Source organism: Ostrea edulis, chromosome 6 (assembly GCF_947568905.1).
Source record: "Ostrea edulis chromosome 6, xbOstEdul1.1, whole genome shotgun sequence".
In the NCBI taxonomy this organism is placed as follows: Eukaryota; Metazoa; Mollusca; class Bivalvia; order Ostreida; family Ostreidae; genus Ostrea; species Ostrea edulis.
Window position 1 is genome coordinate 63,775,306 of NC_079169.1, and position 22,334 is coordinate 63,797,639.

The 22,334-nt window shown below is 36.0% G+C and overlaps 1 protein-coding gene across 1 annotated transcript in view; it reads left to right on the plus strand.

The window, feature by feature from the left end:
• The first annotated feature begins 283 nt into the window (after positions 1-283).
• The window catches only part of LOC125683110 (uncharacterized), a 103,465-nt gene continuing 81,414 nt past the window's right edge, over positions 284-22,334 (plus strand). Inside the window, exons 1-2 of the mRNA XM_048923912.2 lie at positions 284-440; positions 20,547-20,634. Of these exons, the coding sequence (XP_048779869.2) occupies positions 20,574-20,634 (61 nt within the window). The 5' untranslated portion in view covers positions 284-440; positions 20,547-20,573. The remainder of the gene's footprint in view (positions 441-20,546; positions 20,635-22,334) is intronic.

Here is a 22,334-nt window from a genome sequence, read left to right on the forward strand (position 1 = left end):
TATTAATATGGCAAGAATACTTCAAAGACTCAGTGATTTACATTACATCATCAATAAAATTAAATGAAAATTAGCATTTCAGTTCCTAAATAGGAAAAGAATTTCAAAGCAATGATCCATATCAAGAATTTATGATGCGTGTCTTTAGATATCAAAGAATATTGTACAATGCAAATTAAGCTAATATCTTAAGTAATATACAACAATGATTTTATACATCGACCTCGCAGCTGAATACGGAGATCCGCCAGCTGCCGTATAATTTGTTTTTTCACCCTATTGATCTGTTCACGTTGCCTGTGTCGGTATGTATATAAAACATTATAGATAATACCGTATCCTTTTGGATGACCAAAGCTTAAGACTGGGATATACATTGCAGTTCTTTCCAAAGACATCGGATATTCCTAAACATTCCGAAAGGATAACTGGGCCTTAAGGTATCTTACAATGCATGTTCCATTTACTATTAGACATCAAACACAGAGCAAATGCTGCCAATGATATTTAATATATGTATCAAAACCACATTTTCCTAAATTTTAGTATCTTAAATATTTCTCGTGAAATATTGACAAATATATTCATCATATTCAAGTAAGGTGTTTCATTCCTCGGTATGGCTTGATCTGGATTTTTATTTTACAAAAAATTTATTATCATTTTTTATTTATTCATTATTTATCTATTTATTTTGATATTTAAACTTTTGAAAATCGCGAAATGAAGGGAAAATGGGGTGTCAATGTGCTTACCGGTGATGTAGAGATAATAATATACCAGGGATGAACGGTTTCGGAGATTTAGTAAACGAAGCGTAATTTTGTGTGAAACTTTGACGTTTGAAATACTTGGGACTTTTAAAATGATATGTCCAGGGGTCCGTGTTTGCCCAACTATCTATTTTGTATTGCTTATAGGAGTTATGAGATTGATCACTGTTCGTTATCTTCACCTTGCATTTACTTGGTATACGTCGATAGTTCAATCAAATATTCTTATTTTTTCACTTTTATGATAGAAGTGAAGCCCCAGATCGTGCTCTGTCAATGTGAGAAGTTCATTTTATGTCCGTGTAAATTAAAGCATTATGTGCAAATTTTGAGGTTTTCCTTTTAAATAACTTCCCGGCAAGTTCTAGACACACTTCTAAACTCGTTTATAATGGTATTTAATTCCAGAGTGTGTTTTTTTTTCCGGGAGAGGGTTAGAATTGTATAGGAGTTATGAAATTGATCACTATTTGTTATCATCACTTTTCATAGTTATAGTCACGGAATGACTTTTTTCTATGAAATTAAAATTGTGCTGTTTAATATTTTGTCTTTACAAACCAAAGTAGGAGCGTCACTGTTAGGATTCGGGGTGTAATTGTCAGCAAAAAGAATAGAAATATCAAATATCCGTATGTTTACTAAAGATACAGATGTGGCATTTTAATAATCGAAATCTGATCTTTCGTTTTGAATTTGAACACACTTATAACTGAGCGCAAGGACGCCGCCAAATTCAATATCGTACTTAGGCATTATGGTAGCTTGCACGGATCCAGAATATTTCCCAGGGGGTGGGGGGTCCACCCCATGTACAAGTATGTTTATCTGGGAGTCCAACCTACACACTGGGGACTAATACGTAGAATTTTACAACTGAAGTTGCTTAGAAATGGGCAGATATATGTAATTTTATTAATCGGGGGGGGGGGGGGGGGTGTCGGACACCCCCACCCCCCACGTATCCGGACCAAACTAGTTATCAGAACTGTGAACGTCAGATGAGACCGTCCCATGGCATGATAAGTAATGAGGGGTTATATAACAAAAACTCTCATATATTGTTACGGCTGTTGAGTACATCGCGTGGCTGTTACCTCCATATGAGTGAGGTGTTCTCTGGACGTGACACTCCATGCAAGCAATACGATTTGATACCAGTCGGTTGTTGTAGAATTACTTTTTCTTTTTCCTGAGTCAAGTTTTCGTGATTTGATATGAAATAAGCATTTTCATGGTATTTGTTTAAGTCATTCAAGAGTTGCCATTCGTTCGTGGTACCTCGTAGTTTAGTTTCTATTATTCGTGATGAGTTTAATTTCGTGGGTTCATCCCATGAAAACAACGAAGGTTAAATTTCCACGAAATTTCTTGATTTTGGTCCCTACCATGAAAACAACGAAAGTTAAATCCCTACTATTTTTATTTTTTTTTTATATTTTTAAGTATATTTTATCTTCACTATATTCCATGCATCCCAAATCCCATGAGGATCTACAACACACACCCCTCTTCCAAACAGAGTTGCACTATTCGTAATTTCTTTATTATTAACAAAATTAATAACTTCGCAGTAAACTGATAAAATGTCCATATGTTCGTTGCAGCAAGTGCAACATTTTATTGATGATTTAACAATATGATAGCTGGCTGCTTTAGAAATTACAAGAATGAATGTATCACTCACATATGGTGTGTATTTATCTCGACTGATTCGATACACAAGAGCTTATTCTGCGTATCATCAGTTTTTAAATCAAGGCAGGCTACTGAAAAACAAATTGATGGTGCAGGGGTTTCAACAGTCTCGTTTAAAGTCAGCATTTCACAAATCATACCATCGTTATAACCATCTAGTTCGTCAATACAACCTATCATTGGGTCAAATGCTGTCTGACGTGTTTCATACCGATTGTTAGGCCGTTCTTGACACAATGATTTTGACTATGGATAACTTCATTTACCTGGTCAAGATATAGGGCTCACGGCGGGTGTGACTGGTCGACAAAGGATGCTTACTCCTAGGCACCTGATCCCACATCTTTTATATCTAGGGATCCGTGTTTGCCCAACTCTCTATTTTGTATTGCTTATAAGAAATATGAGGTTGACCTTCACCCTTCATGATAGAATATATTGCAGTTTGTGCATTTATAGAGTATTTTTAGTTTCATTTTGTGTACTTGTTTGTTTACATGTATGTTGTTTTACGTCTGATTCGTTTGGTGTTTTTTTTACTTTTGTAAAGACGTGCCATAAATTTTCATCATCATCATTAAAAAAAACCACAAAAAAAAAAAACAACCGCCACAGTATAGAATTCCTCCCCCCAAAGCCCCCCCCCCTCCCCCTTCTTCTATTTTTAAGTATCTATCCGTATCCGGTTCTATCTATGGAAAGTACAAAACAACGCGAAATCTTATACAACTAGGTCTTAGTCGCCTTATGAAATTGACATATTAAGTTGAGAATAAGCATATATTTTTGAAAACAAATTTTCCATATAAATGATCGATTTGCTTGACAAATGCATAACAAGATTTATCACGCCTCAGACAAAATTGTTGAAATCTAATTGGTCAGATCTTGGTCACGTGACGCCGTGAAAAAAACCGTATCATGCGAGTAAAATCCGTATTGGGCGAGTAATTTTATTTATCGTCGGGTTCGACTTGCAGCCGTGTCAAAAGGAAAGACATTTGACTAAGTTGTATGATATAGACCCCCCACATATACAGTTAGAGGTCTTCGACGTGATAAATTCGTTACACAGTTAGTTAGTGACCTGATACGGAAAAATACATGGTGTGAAAAGAAAACCCGTATCGAGCTCGGCTTCGCCTCGCCCGATACGGGTTTTCTTTTCACCTCGCCCGATACGGGTTTTCTTTTCACACCATGTATTTTTCCGTATCAGGTCACTAACTAACTGTGTAACTAATAATGGCCCTCTGTGTACGTCTACATGTATTTATGTACAGTACAGTATATTTATTTTGTGTACGTCTACCTGTACATGTAATGATGTACATTACAATATATTTATTTTATTTTTCAGAAGATATGGAGCTGATAACGTTACCACATTTAAGTCGACTTGTTACAAATACGTTTTTCATAATTGATACATATTACCGGCCAAATTTAAATAGCAACATGTGAATCCTCCAAAACACCAATTTGTACAAAAAGTACATAGTGTATATTTTGACTTTTTTAACGTTTAAGAATATCGTTATTTCAATATCTACCCGTTTCTTTCTCACTTTGAACAACATGCTAATCCGTTACATAGTGTATACATACATCATTCAAAGCACAAATTTTAGCGCACACAGTATACTAGTGCAATGGTACATTGTAATCATATTATAAATTGAACATTTTATATATATATATATATATACACACACACACAAGTTATATCCACATATACAGAAAAAGTAGTCAAGTATACTGAAAATTGGGAAAATACATTAATAGGACCTAACAGTAATACATGGACAGAATTCCGTTTCTTTTTGTTAGTTTATAGCATATGATGACAAAAGTGTAAATTTCATATATACTAAAAACAATATTTACCAATACAAATAAAAAAAGAACTTAATTAACATTTAATGAGTCTCTAAGTATTTCAGCTTTCTGTAGGAATTTCCCAAAATTACTGACATTTTCTGTAGACAATAGTTTTAGAAGCTTATACATACATGGACTATACTAGTAATACTTTTTAATTTGTGATTTCCTATGCACATCATAAAGTGAACAAAATGGTACTTCAATCTCCAAATGAATTACATTATCTATGCTCTCTAGGAGTACGAGTGACTCTCCCCTTCGCAATCATTAATAAATGTGCACTAAGTCTATGCAATTAACTGAATATACTTGAACTGGATTGTTTTCAGTAAGTAAGATTGTAAAAAAAAAAAAATCTTATTTATTAGATATCTATATAGAAACACTTTGGAGATGATGAAAAAAGGCATCACACTCATGTTGGAAACAATCAGTTATTATTTGTTTGTAAATGTTTTAAAATAGTTTTTTTATTTGTATATATTTGAACTTGAATATAAACCTATGAAAAGCACACACACAAATTTTCCTGATGATAATTTTTTATGGTTAATAACAAATTCTCTATTTTTTTTCTCTCGTTTTTATTCAATGGGCCGACGTATGAATTACACTGGGATTGCTCCATTATTATCGCGTCAAAGCCGTCAGTGCGTTTACATGTTGGAATGATATTCTATGCAAATGAACGTTTTCTTTGTTTGTATGTTTGTTTTACATTCCGTTGAGGAGTTTTCATTCATATTGAGACGTTCCAAGTTGTAGGTGAAGTACCACAAATTAAGTTAGACCTATGCCTAGCGCTCAGGGTCGTAGCAGTGAGGGTTCTTTATCGTGCCAACGCCTGCCGCGACACGGGACCCGTTTATTAGGTCATATCCGAAAGACCTGTGATTGCCGAGCGTTATGCGAAGGAGCAATCACTACCGATGTTTACGTCTTGGGGTTTAGGCGGACACGGCACGAGCGGGGCTCGAACTCGCGACCTCCCGGTTTATACGAAGCGAACGCCCTACCACTGATCTACCCATTTGTAAATAAATCAATGAATTTATTTCCCTGGTTTTAAAAAATCAGGGAAATTGTAAATTTAGATAGAAACTATATGAATCTACTATTTTCAGATGAAGCAAGTGGGCTAGAGAATTCTTTGTTTTGGAATTGGCTGTCTTTTCAACTTTTGATAGATCCGAGAATCCAAAAAGAAAATCACACATTAACCGATATAGATCATTTAATTAGCTCTATAACCCTAAAGAGAAAAACAAATATCATCAAAATAAATTATTTCAATGAGGATGCTACTCCTGTACTAGTAATTTTGGCTGAGATTCGGCTTGGCTGAATATTTGGACTGACGCCTTCATCGAATCTCGGAACAGTCCTTCATAATCCATGTCTGGAAATTTACTTTCAGCTTCAGCCGGTTCTAGAAATTAATGTGCACTTAGGTGACACTGCTGTTCGCTTCAAATAGTTAAACTAACTCTATATCACTATCAATTTTGCATTGCTTGCCGTCTAGGTATGAAAATCCCAAAATGAAAATACATGTAGTCACAAAATTTGCGGTTCAAATGAAGACTTCCATGGCACAATATTTTATCTCCTGAAATTGTTCCTATAGTCTGTTTTATCTAGTTACTGATATATTGTATCTCCACATACCTACTTGTGTATGGCGAATTTAAAAAAAAAAACCAAAGTATAGGAATTCTTCAATTTCGGGAGAGAAAATATTGCGCCAAGGAGGTCTTCGTTTGAACGGAAAATTTAGTGATAGTTTATTTTATGGAATTTACATACTTGGTGAGTAATGCAGCATTAATTGGTTTAATAGTCAACTAACTTATCTGAAGCGAACAGCAATGTCACCCAAGTGCACATTAATTGCTAGAACCGGCTGAAGCTGAAAGTGAATTTCCAGATATGAATTATGAAGGACTGCTCCGAGAATCAGTCTGACGCAGTCCAAATATTCAGCCGAGATTACTGGACTCTCTCTTATAAAATAAACCCACGATGCACCAAATGCGACATTTTTATGCATTCTAGCTATAATGCACATATAAGGGTACGCTCACAAAAACAAGAAAATATTACAACTTATTAAAATCACAAAATTTTACAGTCCGTAAAAAATCTTATTTCCTGTGAAGTATTTCTATATTGATAATTGAAATAATTTTCTAAACTGAAAGCAGAAAAATAGACAAAATAAAACACTTTAAATCAAATACACACAAATAAAACATACATGTATTTATTCAAATCAACTTGATTTCATGTTACTACTTTCAAACTTTCGGATGTCTCGAAAAGAAAATTGTTCCCATCAGCCACGTACCTCAAATCGCTGGACTCGGCCCTGATTTAGTGTTTTGGCGGTGTGATACGAGATTTATGGTTAATCACTTTTAATAACAGTATTAATTAGTTGCAAATTCGCCATCATCAGGAGCATATTTGCATATATGTTGTATACAATTTTTTTTAATTAGCGAGGAAGGGAGCAAATCACCCAAATTCTTACTGCGTGACACAATAGGCAATTCAGGGAGTATTGCATTGCAGTCTTTATAAGGATGTGTCAGTATTTTAATGATTTTCGTTTTATTTTCGGAATCCAGGTTTGTATTTGATTACAAAAAAGGGGTTCTTGTTTTTGGCGTCATTTTTCACCATAAAAGTTATGCCCTTCTGTACATCTGTTTTATTTCATTTCAACAATGACGACTCTTTTAGAGATTGAGAGCGTATTGTTGGGTTTAATGTACATGTATGTTTTAAAATCAAAGGTCCCGTTTTACAAAACAACTTACGACAAAGTCGCAAGTCTTAAATTCTATTACACAGTTATTACTTTGAATGAACGAAGTAAAACTTTTCTAAGGCTTAATTTTCAACATTTTTGTTAAAAAAAATTGCATTTGGAGTGAATGAAATTTGCATTTGGAGTGAATGATCTTACAATAAACTGGTAAATTCCAGTATGTAAAGTTGGTCGTAAGTCATAAGTTCTTTTGTAAAACATGTACATGTATATCATTTCTGTAGAATCTTTTTCCTTTGTATCCAAGAAACTCATATTTTGCCAGGATATTTGAGTATGTTAATTTCAGTAACGGGTGATGAGCATTGGCTTAAGTAAAATGATCATGGGTCTCATTCTTATTTCCATGAAAAATAATAAATCCATTGTCGCTATAGCGACCGTGATATGTAATTTTTGCATTTCCTGGTTGAAAATTTCGTTGCATGAAAAGTGAAGATAACGAACAGTGATCAATATCATAACTCCTATAGGGAATACAAAATAGAGAGTTGGGCAAATACGGACCCCTGGATATACCAGAGGTGGGATCAGGTGTCTAGGAGGAGCAAGCATCCCCCGTCGACCGGCCACATCCGCCGTGAGTCCTATATTTTGATCAGGCAAACGGAGTTATCCGCAGCCAATACCAGTGCGCCAAGAATGGCCCAGCAATCGGTATGAAACACGTCAGAAGCATTTAAGTCAATGATAGGTTGTATTGGCAGATTAGATTGTTTAACGAATTGGTGTAAGCGAATATCGAATTCCGCATGTAAAGGGAGAGCACTCAGAGCCCATATCACATCCAATGATTAGTTAGAAGTCAAAAAAAATTCAAATTAATTTAAGTAAATAGCTCAGATCTGCAATGAACGGTGGTTAAACTTTTATCAAATTCTCTGCAAGCTGCTTCAACAGCAGTGATTGGTTCTTTGTGTAAATCATAACTGACCAGCAGGCAATCGGTGTGTGTGGTCGAAGACTAGAACTGTCCCTAATAATTGCGCTCAAACTATGCACGATAGGTGTTACAAATTGTCAACATATGGACTTAGTTTTCTTCTGCTGGTGCATTTATTTGAGCTACTTGTAAAACAGGTCTTCCTTGTGGAATGATAGATATTTTGCAGCATCAGCTGTTTTAATAGAATTAAAGGTTTCAGTATCACGTTTATGTATTTTCCGGAGTAAAGTGACATCTTCAATTTGAAGTCCAGTAAAACCCGGTCAAAATTTTCCTTAGATTCCACTGTCTCAGCATTCATTATTTTTTGCCTTTTTGGCGGCAGATGTAGGTATATTGTTCAGTGTGTTTACCCGGATTTCCCGGAGCCGAACATTGCTGGCCATTGTTTTCCTGTCTGGGAACTCCACTACTGTTTTCAGAGTTGTTTCTCTGACTTTGGTCGTCTCCTCTGTCCAGAATTCCTGTATTTTGTTATGAATTTCAGGATTCCTTGAGTTGGGAGGACACTCTTCTTGCCATCTCATGTGGGGTGGTAGTGTCTTTGAGAAGATGGTGTTGGGAATTCTCATTCGTGCACATTCTAGTTGATGCCGTTTCACCAGTTTATTGTCAAAAATCGCCTCTGACATGTTGTTACACTGTTACGTCATCTGTAGATGAAGAAGTTGTTGTCAAATCTAAATTACAATCAAATTCATCTCTGAAACAATTTCTTTCAGTACCTCCTAGCTGCAAGGAATATCGGATTCAGAGTCATACGTGTTCATATTTGTGATTTCTATAAGGAATTTTTATGCAATAATCTGTCTAATCAAAAGACCCTCCTTTCAATTATTTTTTTCGTGAGGGGTATGCGATACGGACACGCCCAATAAGTTAGTGAGTTCAAATGACAGGAAATACAAATCGCAGACAATGTTGACGATTTTCGGGAATTAGAGTCAGTGGGATTTTGTCCCTCTTACAATTTTAAAAAAAGAATGATTCCCACCAGCCACCTCAAATCACTTGACTCGTCCCGCATTTCGTGTTTAGGCGGTGTTATTGAGGTTTTATTTGAAATCATCAATAATATCAGCATATCATAGCAAAGTACTGAGAAGTAAATAAAGATAACACAAAGAAATGCAATTAGATTACTACATACATACATTTGTATATTGATGAATAATTAAAAGATCAATGAATTATTTTTTCCCAGTTTTCAGGGATTTTTCACTAAGATATAAATATTTTACTCCAAAATTCCATTTTCACTTCATGTTAAATTTGTATAATTTTAATACGTTATAAGTAAATAAAAAACTGTTATTCAGCTGTGAATAATTTAGAATTAATAAATATGACCACTTCATCCATATTTCTATATAACACACCTCTATTAATAGCACGAATTGTGCTCCTTTCTTAGCTGACCTGTTTTTATATATTTCTATGAGGCAGAATTTATTCAAAAGCTTCTACATTAGAAAAAAAATATCTTGCTGTGGCCTTCAAGTCGACATTTAGATATATCGACGACGTTTTATCTAATAACAATAATCATTTTCATTCATATGTCGATTCGATAAACTCCAGTGAACTCGAAATATAAGACACCACATAATCCTCTACATCTGCTTCGTACTTAGATATTTTATTGAAAATAGATATTAACAAAAAACTAACTTTATGACAAACGGGATGCTTTTAGCTTCTCCAACGTCAACTTCCCATATTTATGTAGCAATATTCCATTATCACCTGCATATGGTGTTTATATTTCTCAACTGTTTCGATACGCAAGAGCTTGTTCTGTGTATGATCAGTTTTTAAATCGAGGCAGGCTACTGACAAACAAGTTGATGCTGTGTGACGTGTTTTATACCAATTGTTAGACTGTTCTTTGCACACTAATTCTGACTACGGATTACTCCGTTTACCTGATCAAGATATAAGGCTCACGGCGTGTGTGACTGGTCAACAGGAGATATTTACTCCTCCTAGGTATCTGATCCCACCTCTTGTATATCCAAGGGTCCGTGTTTGCCCAACTATCTACTTTGTATTCCTTATATAGGATTTACGAGATTGATCACTTGTTCGTTATCTTCACCTTTTCATTAAAGTGAATCGTCGACACAAAGACACAAGTTTCCAAAGTAAATGCCAAACTCTTCCAGTGGTTTTGCTGATTTATTGAAATAATAGGTTGAATTCAAAGGATAAATGAACTGGATGTTTCCTTATCAAAACTACTAGGCCACAATTTAGAGTACTTTCCTTACTGTTACGTCCATATATGAGTGAAAGATTGTCAAACACGACGTAAAGCAACACAAGTTTTGTTCATATTATACATCTCAAGATTTTGCACACACATTGTAAGATTAATAATATTGCAACTTTTTACACGTCATATCAACATGTTTGTCGACGAAAACCAACATCTCCATCCCAGTCAGTCCATAGCCTACCCCCATCTTCTGAAAATATTTAGCTTATTCTTTAACAATTTTAGCTAAAGTATCTATGAAAGTGTTTAATTACAAAAATAAAATGTGAAAACAAACCCCAAAATAATCAACATTAGATTCTTTGATCTGCCTTCTGGACATAGGGATTATTTCAGTATCTCCATCGTCAACGTCCCATATGTATGTAGCAATAGTTCATTATCACCTGTATATGATGTTTATGTCAAAACCCTTAGTCTTTATTCTACAGAGGTGGATTCATCTGTACATCTCTTTCATACATATAGGTCTACTTCATTAAATCTAAGATTATCTGGATATACATAGCTTTCTATCGTTGCTTTTCTTTCTTTCTGAAATTGTAAATTCGTTTCAGCATGAACATAGAACTACGAAGGTTTCTTTTTCCAAATTAGACTTGATATATGTGTTTCCTTGAATACAATAGAGGAAATATCATTCATGCATAAAGTTTGCCCACGTACTTGGACGAGGTTATTTACATCTACTGGCCGCATAGAAAAAGTATGAAAAGAATCCTAATTATTGCAACTTTATTGTGTCCATAAAGAACATTGATGGCAAATGAAGTGATGAGAGAGATAAATACATCTAAAACGTTTCTTTGTGTGGGTTAATTGCAGGGGCGACATCTGGGTGATTTTTTTTGTTCGCTGTTCAAAGATTCATTGACCTGTGGACATAAAAAAAATCAAATGTCTTTCTTGCGCCGACTCAACAGAATAGAATCACGCATGATGATTTATTTTGTTACTGCCTTCTATTTCATTTTGTCACTAATGTCACATAAAACTCAACTGCTGAAAGAAAGTTATACGGTAAAAATATTTCTCTCTCAGATTTTATCCTACCCAGCAGCAAACGTAGTGTTTTATTCCAAAGTAAAGCTTAATAGTATTGGTATCCCCAATCTCCGCCAGAGAAAACGGGAACCGGTCAAAATTAGTATCAAGTATAGATTGAGCCAACAGTTGATGATCTCTAAGTTTCACACACATATTTTGAATGGCTAAAGCACTGAGGTTTGTGACGTCATACTGTAAAAGTGGTTATTTACGCTGGGGCTTAAGTACGCGTTTTTCCACGTCCAACATTACGCGTGGGAGAAAAATTCGGTAACTGAAGAATATACATGTATATATTATCAAATATTTATAGGAAATTTACGCGCTTATAACTTGACCGCATAATTAGTGTAAATTTCCCCCACGCGTAAATAACGACTTTAACAGTAGTAGAATGATGTAGAAACAAAAAAGTCAGACAAAGCATTTCGCGATGTATTTTATAAACTCAACGAAATAAGACGTAGACATCAAGCAACATGCGAAATTAAAATTGAATGAGATTAACTATCTTCTAAAGCGTTGCTGGTAAAACTTCGTTTGCAATTGTTAAAGCAGCAGTAACGATAGCGAATAACAAATGAGAAAACACTTATTCAAAAACAATACCAAATGCTCTGACAATCTTTTCTTACAAACCTTCATTCTATTCACTTTTAAAATTTTTGGTTTTCCTACGAGGTGATTTTCAATAAGACGTCATGTCATTACTTTAAGTTCGAATGTCGTGGAGTATCCGGAATTTTGCAAAAGAAGATATTTGCTAGGGAGGAGACGTTTTTAGGCCCTCAAAGGTTTCAGAGTAAAGCTCTGGTGGTATTCCGAGAAGGCGAAGCCCCCGGAAATTGTTGGACTCGAGCAAACCAAACTGATTATCAGACTAAAATTCACATTCACTAAGCGCACGGTACTGGTGTCACTTTACGTTACACTTGTAACGTCATAAATTGTGGCAAAGCAACGTCACATTTTAAACAAATTCATTATCTCCAAGCTGTAATATCATAACTAAAGCACATGCATGATTTAATGTTTAAAAATTGAAAATAAATCTTTGTACGTGTATAGTGTACATTCATAAAAATTATGAATTCTTAGAAATACTCCAAAGTATACGTACTGTATTTATTTCACCGTGCCTACAACAGCAGGCATGTCGTATGAAATAAGGGTACCCGTTTCGGTAGGTTTCGTTTTGCTTCGGTAGATTTCGTTTCCTTTCGATTTCGTTTCGCATTTTACAGGTAACCATCCCATGAAATAAGGCTTGCAATTCTTATGAATATGACCTCTGAGAAATTTGAACACAGTAAAAAAAAATCAGTTTTGGTTTTTTCTAGGATATATATAGACTTGCTCAAGTCTCTATGTTTAATAATCATTGCTGTCTTTAATACTTTTTATTAATGCCAAACACGGAAGGGGGGAGGGGGGGGGTTAAAAACTCCCGTACGTTTCTGTCATCGATCTACATCGATCACGCTCTAGTGGGGAAAAAACAACAACCAGCGCATAGAAAGTATATGTAGTTTTGCGCTTTATAAATGAATAATAATAATAACCACGGTGAGTTGAAGTGAGAGTTAAAAACTTCCAAATAATATTACATTTTAACGTTTTAATGTTCACTTTCATTTCTGAATAAACAGTAGAAAAGGTATACAGAGTGTTATTTATACTCGTATATTTTACTTGCGAATCGGTTAGTTTCAATATATATCATATTTAGTTTTGAGGGGGTGGTCTCGTGAAAACCGTGTGACTTTAGATTTTTTTGTCAGATGTTGAACTTTTGATCTAATGATATTGTTATTCATATGCGGAAATCTTGATTTGTATTCGATAATCTTGATATCTATATGCGGACGGAAATTTTGATTTATATGTGAGAAATCTTGATATTCATGTGCGAATTTATTTTATTTTACTCTACGAGAGAGAGAGAGAGAGAGAGAGAGAGAGAGAGAGAGAGAGAGGCTTCCTCTACTCTTCTGGAGTACCAACGCATGTGGGCGAAATATTCCAGGGGCAATCGCTCACACCCGCCAGAGATCACCTGGGTCCTAAATACAACAGTGAGGTTGTTCAACACGTCACTGATACTCTAACAAGATTTTGACATTCAATTCATTTAATATGTGACTTATGTATATATCTTTCATTCATTGGAAGGGGGGGGGGGTACATAAGATCTAACACGCTATATATATCCACCGTTCTGGTGCCTGTGCTCACATCCACCTCCTAGGGAATGCTACAGGCTGGTGCATGTTGGAAACTGTAGGAGGGTCCACAGTTTGCTCTGTACTTGCTCTTTAAACCAGGTAGCACGCAGGAGACAGGTGAGATGCGCAGAGATCTCTTCCCCCTTAGAACGTGACCACCCGTTCAGGTCCAGGCACCTATGTCCACATAGGGCCCCCTATGTTGCCCCTACGTTGGTAGTCAAACTGGCCGCCTCCCCAGTTCCCCACAAAAAATTGCACGCGACCCTTTCCGCCATATATGTAAATTTGCACCCTGTTCCTGATTACGATTAATAAATATTCAAATTTGTATCACTCTTGTTAATCCAGCTAGCTAAGCAGCCTATGGGGGATTACAGGGCAGCCACCCAAGCTTCGACATAGTTACTGGGTTTATTCAGCATATTAGGGCAAGGTCAACTATTCAATTCAGGCCAAAAGTCTCACGGCTGGTAGTGCTGTATATTTATTAAAGTTTAATTTTAGCAGAGTAGCTCCTCTAGTTAAATTTAAGACATCCGAGGTCAGGTCATGGTCAATGAAGCTAATTCTTTTATCAATTTTTGAAATTATGCATTTCACCTACAATCAATAATGACTAAATCCATGCGTACATCTAGCATGTGTACATCAACATTATCAAATACGAATCAAATATTATGGAATATAAATCGAGATTTATATAATTATCGAATATAAATAACAAGGTTACCAAATGTAAATAAATAACAAGATTATCGAATATAAATCAAAATTTTTGCATATAAATATTAAGATTATCGAATATAATTAAAATTTTCTCATATATGAATAACAAGATTATCGAATATGATTAAAGAGTTTGGTATATAAATCAAGATTTGTATAATATTGCAACGTTTTACACACCGTAAGTGTATCTGTTCAATGCTGAATTTTTATATGCATACATACAGTACATCGTCGCAAACCACGGGTTATTGTTTCATTCTATTTCACAAACGTTTGTGAAATAGAATGAAACAATAACCCGTGGTTTGCGACAATGACATACAGTAGTACATGCAACAAAATGTAGTCTGTACAATTGTCATTTGATAAAGTCAATTAAAGTATATGTACCAGATCTAGAGCAAAACATATCTATGAGATACACATGCTATAGCTTAAATACCTTGTATACTATTTTTAAAAATCATTTTAATTTAGATCATTCAAAAATAATAAAAGCAACATTTTACGTTTTAGCTAGACGTAGGTTGTGTACATTGACGTCGCGTCATTGCGCGACAAAATCACATGGGACATTTATTTGGACATTAAGTATCTTTTCCTTTTCCTAAATGGACGCGGGATAAAATGAAATGTTGTATATTCTATATAGTAAATTTTATGTACTTTCTGTAAGTTATATTCATTAAAATATTCGCGTTGGGATAATGCTTAGAAATAAGACATAAAATGGTAGAATTGTTTAAAAAGCTCGGTATTTGTAGAATAAGGACATTTCACTGGACACCGATAAAATCAATCTACTTCATGGATATACTCAGAATTTTATAATACTGGTATACATTGTACTCTACGATACATGTCATTATAAATGTAACAAGGATAGTCAACTTCCCCCTGTATTAGGCGTGCTACTGGTCATGATGATTTGCATTTGCAGTCTATCTACAAACACGGGACACCACTGACAGGCACTGTATTTGCCATTTTTAAGGTCGCTATATCAATTCTATGAACTAAATGTTTAAAGTAATTGGTTTATGGTTTTTAAATAAGGACGTCACAATCATACACCAATTCTTACGTTATTTGGGACAAAATCAATCATTTTATTAATCTGTGGATAAAGCGTATGCGTATTTCATGTAACGCGGGACAACGAAAAATGACGACATCTGCGTGTATTTATTGCTAATGAAATGCGTGTAAATTATATTTTATATAAGCTATTATCATTATTTATATATTTTCCTTGCCATTGATGTATAAGACTTTAATAATCCACAAAATATACAACTGTGTAAACATAGCGGAAACATTTTCTAATGCACGTATGAAAGTAACACCAGTACCGTGCGCGACGTCATTACTAATGTATTCATATCCATTCTATACCTAGTTTTATGGAACGCCAAACTCACATACACGTTTCAGTTTTAAACAAATTGTACATGTCAGTAGATGGAACAAATGGATTTGAATTACCGTACTTGTATTGAATTCCAAAACTTCATAGAAAACCCTTACAAAGAAAGATACATTGCTGGTCCCACCCCTGGTATATCCAGGATTCTGTGTTTGTCCAACTCTCTATTTTATATTCCTTATACTAAGAAGTTATGAGATTGATCACTGTTCGTTATCTTCACCTTTTCATGGCAAGATCCAGTAAATGTTCTGCCAAGCCCCTATCTTTACATAGTGATTTGTACTACGGATTACTCCATTTTCCAGATAAAGGGCTCACGGCGAGTTTGACAGGTCAATAAGAGATGCGTAATCCTCCTAGGCACATGATCGCACTTTAGTGTTCCCATGGGTCCGTGTTTGCCCTTCTCTAAATTTTGTATCCTTTAGAGGAACTGTGAGGTTGATCACTTTTCGTTATCTTCAATTTTTCATTGTACTTACTGCATGTAAAACTTAGATAAAAAAAGCCTTCCCCCCCCAATTTCTTATTTAAAACTTTCTGTCCATTGATCTTTAGCTTTTATTAGACGATGACAATGCTCCCACACGTCATTACACCTGGTCACTTGGGATTGTTTGTTTGTTGCTTTATGCCCCATTCGAAGATGCTCACTTCTAGAGACGTCATCAGCTTTGGGTGAAGTGCCACAAATTTTGACTTGTGTATGGCAGTCAGGGCCGTAGCAAGTGTTCTTTATCATGCCAACGCTTACCGTGACACTGGATCTCTATTTTCTAAGGTCAAATCCGAAAGAACCGAGACCTCCACATCTAATGCCGAGTGTCTGGCGAAGGAGCGGTCACTACCTATGTTAAACATCTTAGATACCCAGGTCTCTTGGTTACGAAGCAAACGCCCTAATCGATTACTAAGCTACCGCTACCGAAGACATTTCCTTCACCAAAAGATTCAGGAAAGGGTTAACAAGATTTAGGAAGAGCAAATGAATAAATGGGTTCTGAACTTTACCAACAGAAGGGCAATTATTGCAACAATGGGAGAATCCTTGGCAGATAAATACTACAGAAAGCCATTCAAATCGGAAATACAAAATGTCAACAGATTTCCAAAGGCATCATGTATCTGCAGGCGTATTCAAAGCAGACATCGAAACAGCAACACAAATTATGTAACATATTATTTTGAAGAAGGAAGAGGTGTCTAGGGAAGGGGGCGATAGCACCTAGCTAATTACATGTACATTGTAGTTACTTTAGAGTTTGTGGCAATTACAAAGGAATCAGTTCTATCCAGGCTAAAGGCTCAATAGAGCTTTATTGTGTGTACATGTATGTCGATAAAAGAGAGCACCAGATGCAAGACCACTAGAAACCAAACAGAATAATGTACAAACTGCGTTGATCAAATTGCGCCTCTGAAAAACCCTAACCACTCTATACAGTATTTGCGAATTTTTAAAAAGCGGTTGACATCCTGGACACTCACTTGGCACTATGGAATTTCTGAGAATATATAACATTAACACATGAATACGGGGAAGGATAATGCACGAGGCTCAAATCACTGAACCCTTTAATATAGCTGCAGCAGTAGGACGAGGGTGTTTACTCTCCCCTCAGCTGATTCTAACTGGCGCTCGATTGGATAATGAGACAAAGTGCCAACAAGAGCCGGAACAAGCGAGCTGGGCGATCTTGGTGTAGTCAATGGTGTTACCGTGACATCTTACAACTTACAACAGATCTAGGAGAAACAAAGGTAGAAAAGGCAATAGAGGCTGGTCTCCGCATCAGTACGGAAAAGAAAACACCCTCCAAGCATAAACCTTTTCGAAAGTTGAGTCTGAAATTTAAAGACAGGGTGTCACTTGGTCTCTTTATCTTTTTGTTTGTTTATTGTTTTACGTCCCATTCGACATTTTTTCCCCACAAAATATAGGGATTTTACCAGCTGGGATCAAGTAAAATGCCGCAAATTGCGTGTAATCAAGGTCGTAACTATGTAAATACTTTATCTTGCTAACGTCTACCAAAACATGGGACCTCCATTTTCATAATAGTATTCGAAATACTCGTGACTTTGCTTCTAATAGCAGACGTCCCGTGAGGATCCGGATTAGAATAGGTCCTCAGTACCCCTTGCTTGTTGTAAGAGGTATATAAATGGGGCGGTTCTTTGGGCGAGACCGAAGAAACCGAGGCCCCGTGTCACAGCAAGTGTGGCACGATAAAGATTCCTCCCTGCTCAAGTGCCATAAGCGCCGAGCATAGGCCTAAATTTTGAGAACCTTCACCGGCAATGATGACGTCTCCATGAGTGAAAGATTCTCGAGTGGTACGTTAAACAAGATACAATTAATCTAATAGCAGACACTTGGATGAGTAATATTACTACTTGCTTTATGACGCGGCGCAGGAAGTGGGGATCGAACCAATAACCTTTCCGCTTGCGAGGCTAGCATCCTAACCACGAGGGCACAACAACCGGTCTACATGTATAACACGTGGAAGTGAAGCAAATACCGGTAGTGTTAAGGGATCAACTAAACATAAAATGATAATACGAGACACGAATAGCTTTACGTATGACGAGTAACATCTGGGAAGCACATAATAGCACGCTCAAAACAAAAATCTTCCTTTTCAACTCCATTATTAACATCTCGTATTGTTCTGAAACCTGTAAAATGAAATGGAGAACAACCATAAACAAGCTGGGAAAATGCCTTAATAACTGCTGCAGACACATACTTACCATTAGATAATCTGACAGGATAGAAGAAACAACGACGAAGACCTGGGACAGATCAGGACAAACCCCAATAAGCCTTGACTTCAGGATGAGAAAATGGAGGTGGGTTGGTCACACAACAAGGAAAACTAGGGGAGCCTTGAATCGCAGTGGAATCCACAAGGGGACAGGAGTCTCCAGGAAGGATTACAAATGGCGGGACCTGGAGAAGCTAGAACAAAATAGTGACGGGCCAGCACAGAATATGGACAGGTGGAAAGTATCATTGGTTTATATGCTCCATCCGAGACCGAAAGGCTTAAGCAAGCTAAAGAAGTTTTCTTGTACTTTAAAATTTGCTTATTGACATAACGTGTTTAACAACATCTGAGTATTACCAACCAATAATCGTCTGTGGATCTTCCTGTCCTGTTCCACATAAAATATGTTTGTAATGTGTGATATGGAAAGTATTTATACAGTCCATCATGACTTTCTTCCCCCCAAAAACTCCAAAATTTAGTGGGAAGCATATGGATATGAATACAGAATGACATCACAATGGCAAACTATTAAATCATATTCAAATAAATTGTTGGATGACGGGGTCAGAATGTAAAAGAAAAAGATACCGCTAATGCATGTAGACCCCTGCATCATTTCTGCGCAGCTTGGATTCAAATTTTAAAGCTTCGAATAATATCAAACACGGACCTCGCTGCAAATAAAACAAAACAACAAAAAATTCTCACAAAAGATATGTTATCTTAGATGGTTTCGAAATCCTTCTCAGAACGGTAATGATAGACAAGTAAGGCAAAAATTGACAAATGACACTTCGCCAGTGCAATGAAATGGGAATTTCGCAACAGCAAAAAAATGGGGGGGGGGGGGGTATGAATAGTGTGTGTTAGTCAGTCTATCCGTCTGTCCGACACATAGACTTGAACTTGGCAAATACCTTTACTTCATATCCAGAGTGCATAGTCCATGTGACATTTGTGTTCGATAGAACTAAAATTATGCCCGACGCATCTGAAGTGATGGACCACAGTGCTTCTACTTCCGTGAAGGTTTTTCAACATGTAAGGATTAACTAACTTAAAATGAATTCACAACTCTTAATAGATATACATGTAGATAATAAATAACCATTCCGATAGTTTATATATCTTTCCATTTCTCAACAACTACTTCATATACCCATATCGAGTATGAACAGGGATTTGTAATCGCATAATCAACTTGATTTTGCATGTGTAAATTACTTATTAAGGTATTTAATATAACATACAGATGAAAACTGCCGAGGGAAAGAATCCCTATATATATGTGGTTTGATTATAACAATATTATATAGGCGAAACAAGTAGCACTGTACGGTAATTTCTGCTTAAGAAGTCGATTATGCAGAATTCACTTCATACCTCCCACTGTTTTATTTAGCGTATAAAAAAACATGCCTTTATATTCGTATTTTCAATTAACTTCTATAGATTTTTATGCTCCGACATGTGTCAATTTTATTTGCCTTAACTACAATATATCACGTGCTTATAACTTTGCAGTGTTTTATTGAGAAATGCGACCTGGGTATCAGTGTGTGGGTATATGTTTACGCCGAATTTCATGGAAAACGATAAACTGTACACGCCGTGTGGTTTCAATTTATACAGGGGGTCTTATTTCCTCTCTGTATCTACACGTATATATCGCAAATTGTGTAACATGGTTACGATCTCCCTATTGATTGGTACGAAAGTGTTTCATATACATATAAAGAACTATGCAACATGTGTCATGAATAATGACAATTTAATCAACAGAGTGTACAGGAACATGCAGGCCTATTGGTCCTCAATGTTACTCAGCGACTACATTTCTCTCATCCAACTCCTTAGTGTAATTTTAATCTTCACAAATTATTTGACAAAATATTCAATCCGATATAAATTTGTTTCATTGTAGTGCAGTGAGAGGTCCCGAGGAACTGCCATGAGCACAATCCATTTTATCACTGCAGCAGTCTTGATATATTCCCTGGTATCCGTGAAAGGTATGTTACTTTATGTAAAAGGTTGGAGGCTATCTACAACATACACCATGTATGGAAAAGTTCGCAGATCAGGTAAAACAAATCTAGGGGGGAAAAGCCGGAAATAAAGGAAAACCCAAAATATGCGCAACCCGCGTTTTATAATCTCCTTATGAGAAATCCTTCATCACTGATCCTATATATATATATATATATATATATATATATATATATACTCCTCCTAGGCACCTGATCTTTGTCCAACTATCTATTTTGTATTGCTTGTAGGAGTTATGAGATTGATCACTGTTCGTTATCTTCACCTTGCATACCGGTATATATATATATATATATATATATAATATCCCATTTCTATTCTCAATGACCGTGTAGCCAGGGCCTTAAATTAACCTTCAATTTGGAGGAGGCAGGAAATTAGGCGGGGGTCTGGGGGCCGCCCAGGCCCCCAGACGCTGAGCACATTTTGTGCACACTGAACACGTTTCGTGCAAAATCCTTGATTCTAGGGCCTTCTAAGATGTTACTTGACTAACTCATTCTAAAAGAAAGATTTGGAATGCTTTTTAAGGGAGGTATCATGTTCTTAGTTATTGGAAATAACATAAATTCTAATGAACTTTAAATTTTAATTTTTTTTGGCTCAAAAGTTGGAGGAGGCAGCTGCCTCCTCCGCCTCCATGTAATTTACGGCCCTGGTAGCGTGTGACAGCCTGGTCATCGAACGCAAGTATTTTGACTTGCCTTAGTTGCCTCGATGGTCGAGCGATATACATTGCGCGCTGTTAACAGCTGGTTCCGCAGATCGGGTAGCTGCAGAACTGTAGCTCTCTGAAAAAAATTATCTGTCCCTATATTTTTTCAGAGAGCAGCAGCTAAGGTATAGGGGCGGAAGTGGGTATCCAAATAAAATGAAGTAAAGTGTACAGTAAACTCTCTCTCTCTCTCTCTCTCTCTCTCTCTCTCTCTCTCTCTCTCTCTCTCTCTCTCTCAGGGATGGGGGTTGCAATTCTCGTATATATATTGCACCACCCCCCTTTGATTTTAGTAAGAGAGAAAAAAGAGAGACCAGCGTGTGGTATCTATATTTTTCTGGGAACATCATTACTGCATTGATTATCGGATAAAATCTAAATTCAAATACTGAGTAAGGAGGAGGGTGAGTGGATTAAAAACTCTGTAGGTTTATGTCAGCCGACGTCGATTTTCATACACTGATTATTATTATTTTCAACATTCATCAAAGATGATTTTAAGGGGGAGGGGTGTTGATTAAATTTGTCAGACATTAAACCTTTGATCTTGTCCCTTAGCAATAAACGTTGTAAATTCGTTAACTTTGTCATTTCAAATGTTTTAAAGAGTGCTTTTAATTGTTAGCTAACCTATAAAACACCATACAGACTATAAAAAAGTACAAAATACATATCATGATATCAACAAACAACTTAATCCTATGGTTCACCCCCTCTTTGAAAATGTTCTTGATCCGCGCCTGCGTAGATTCTAAAAGAGTAAATCATCAAAGTAGAGTTTATTGAGTGTACCATGAATATCAAAGGTTTCCATCTTTTCGGTATCCATGATTCACAAGATGAAATATATTTCAAGACTAATATTTGAAGTTATTGTACAATAAGGTGCTGCTTCCTTTGTGTGTCAAGATTTATACCGAAATGAAAAAAAAAAAAAAAGATAAAAAA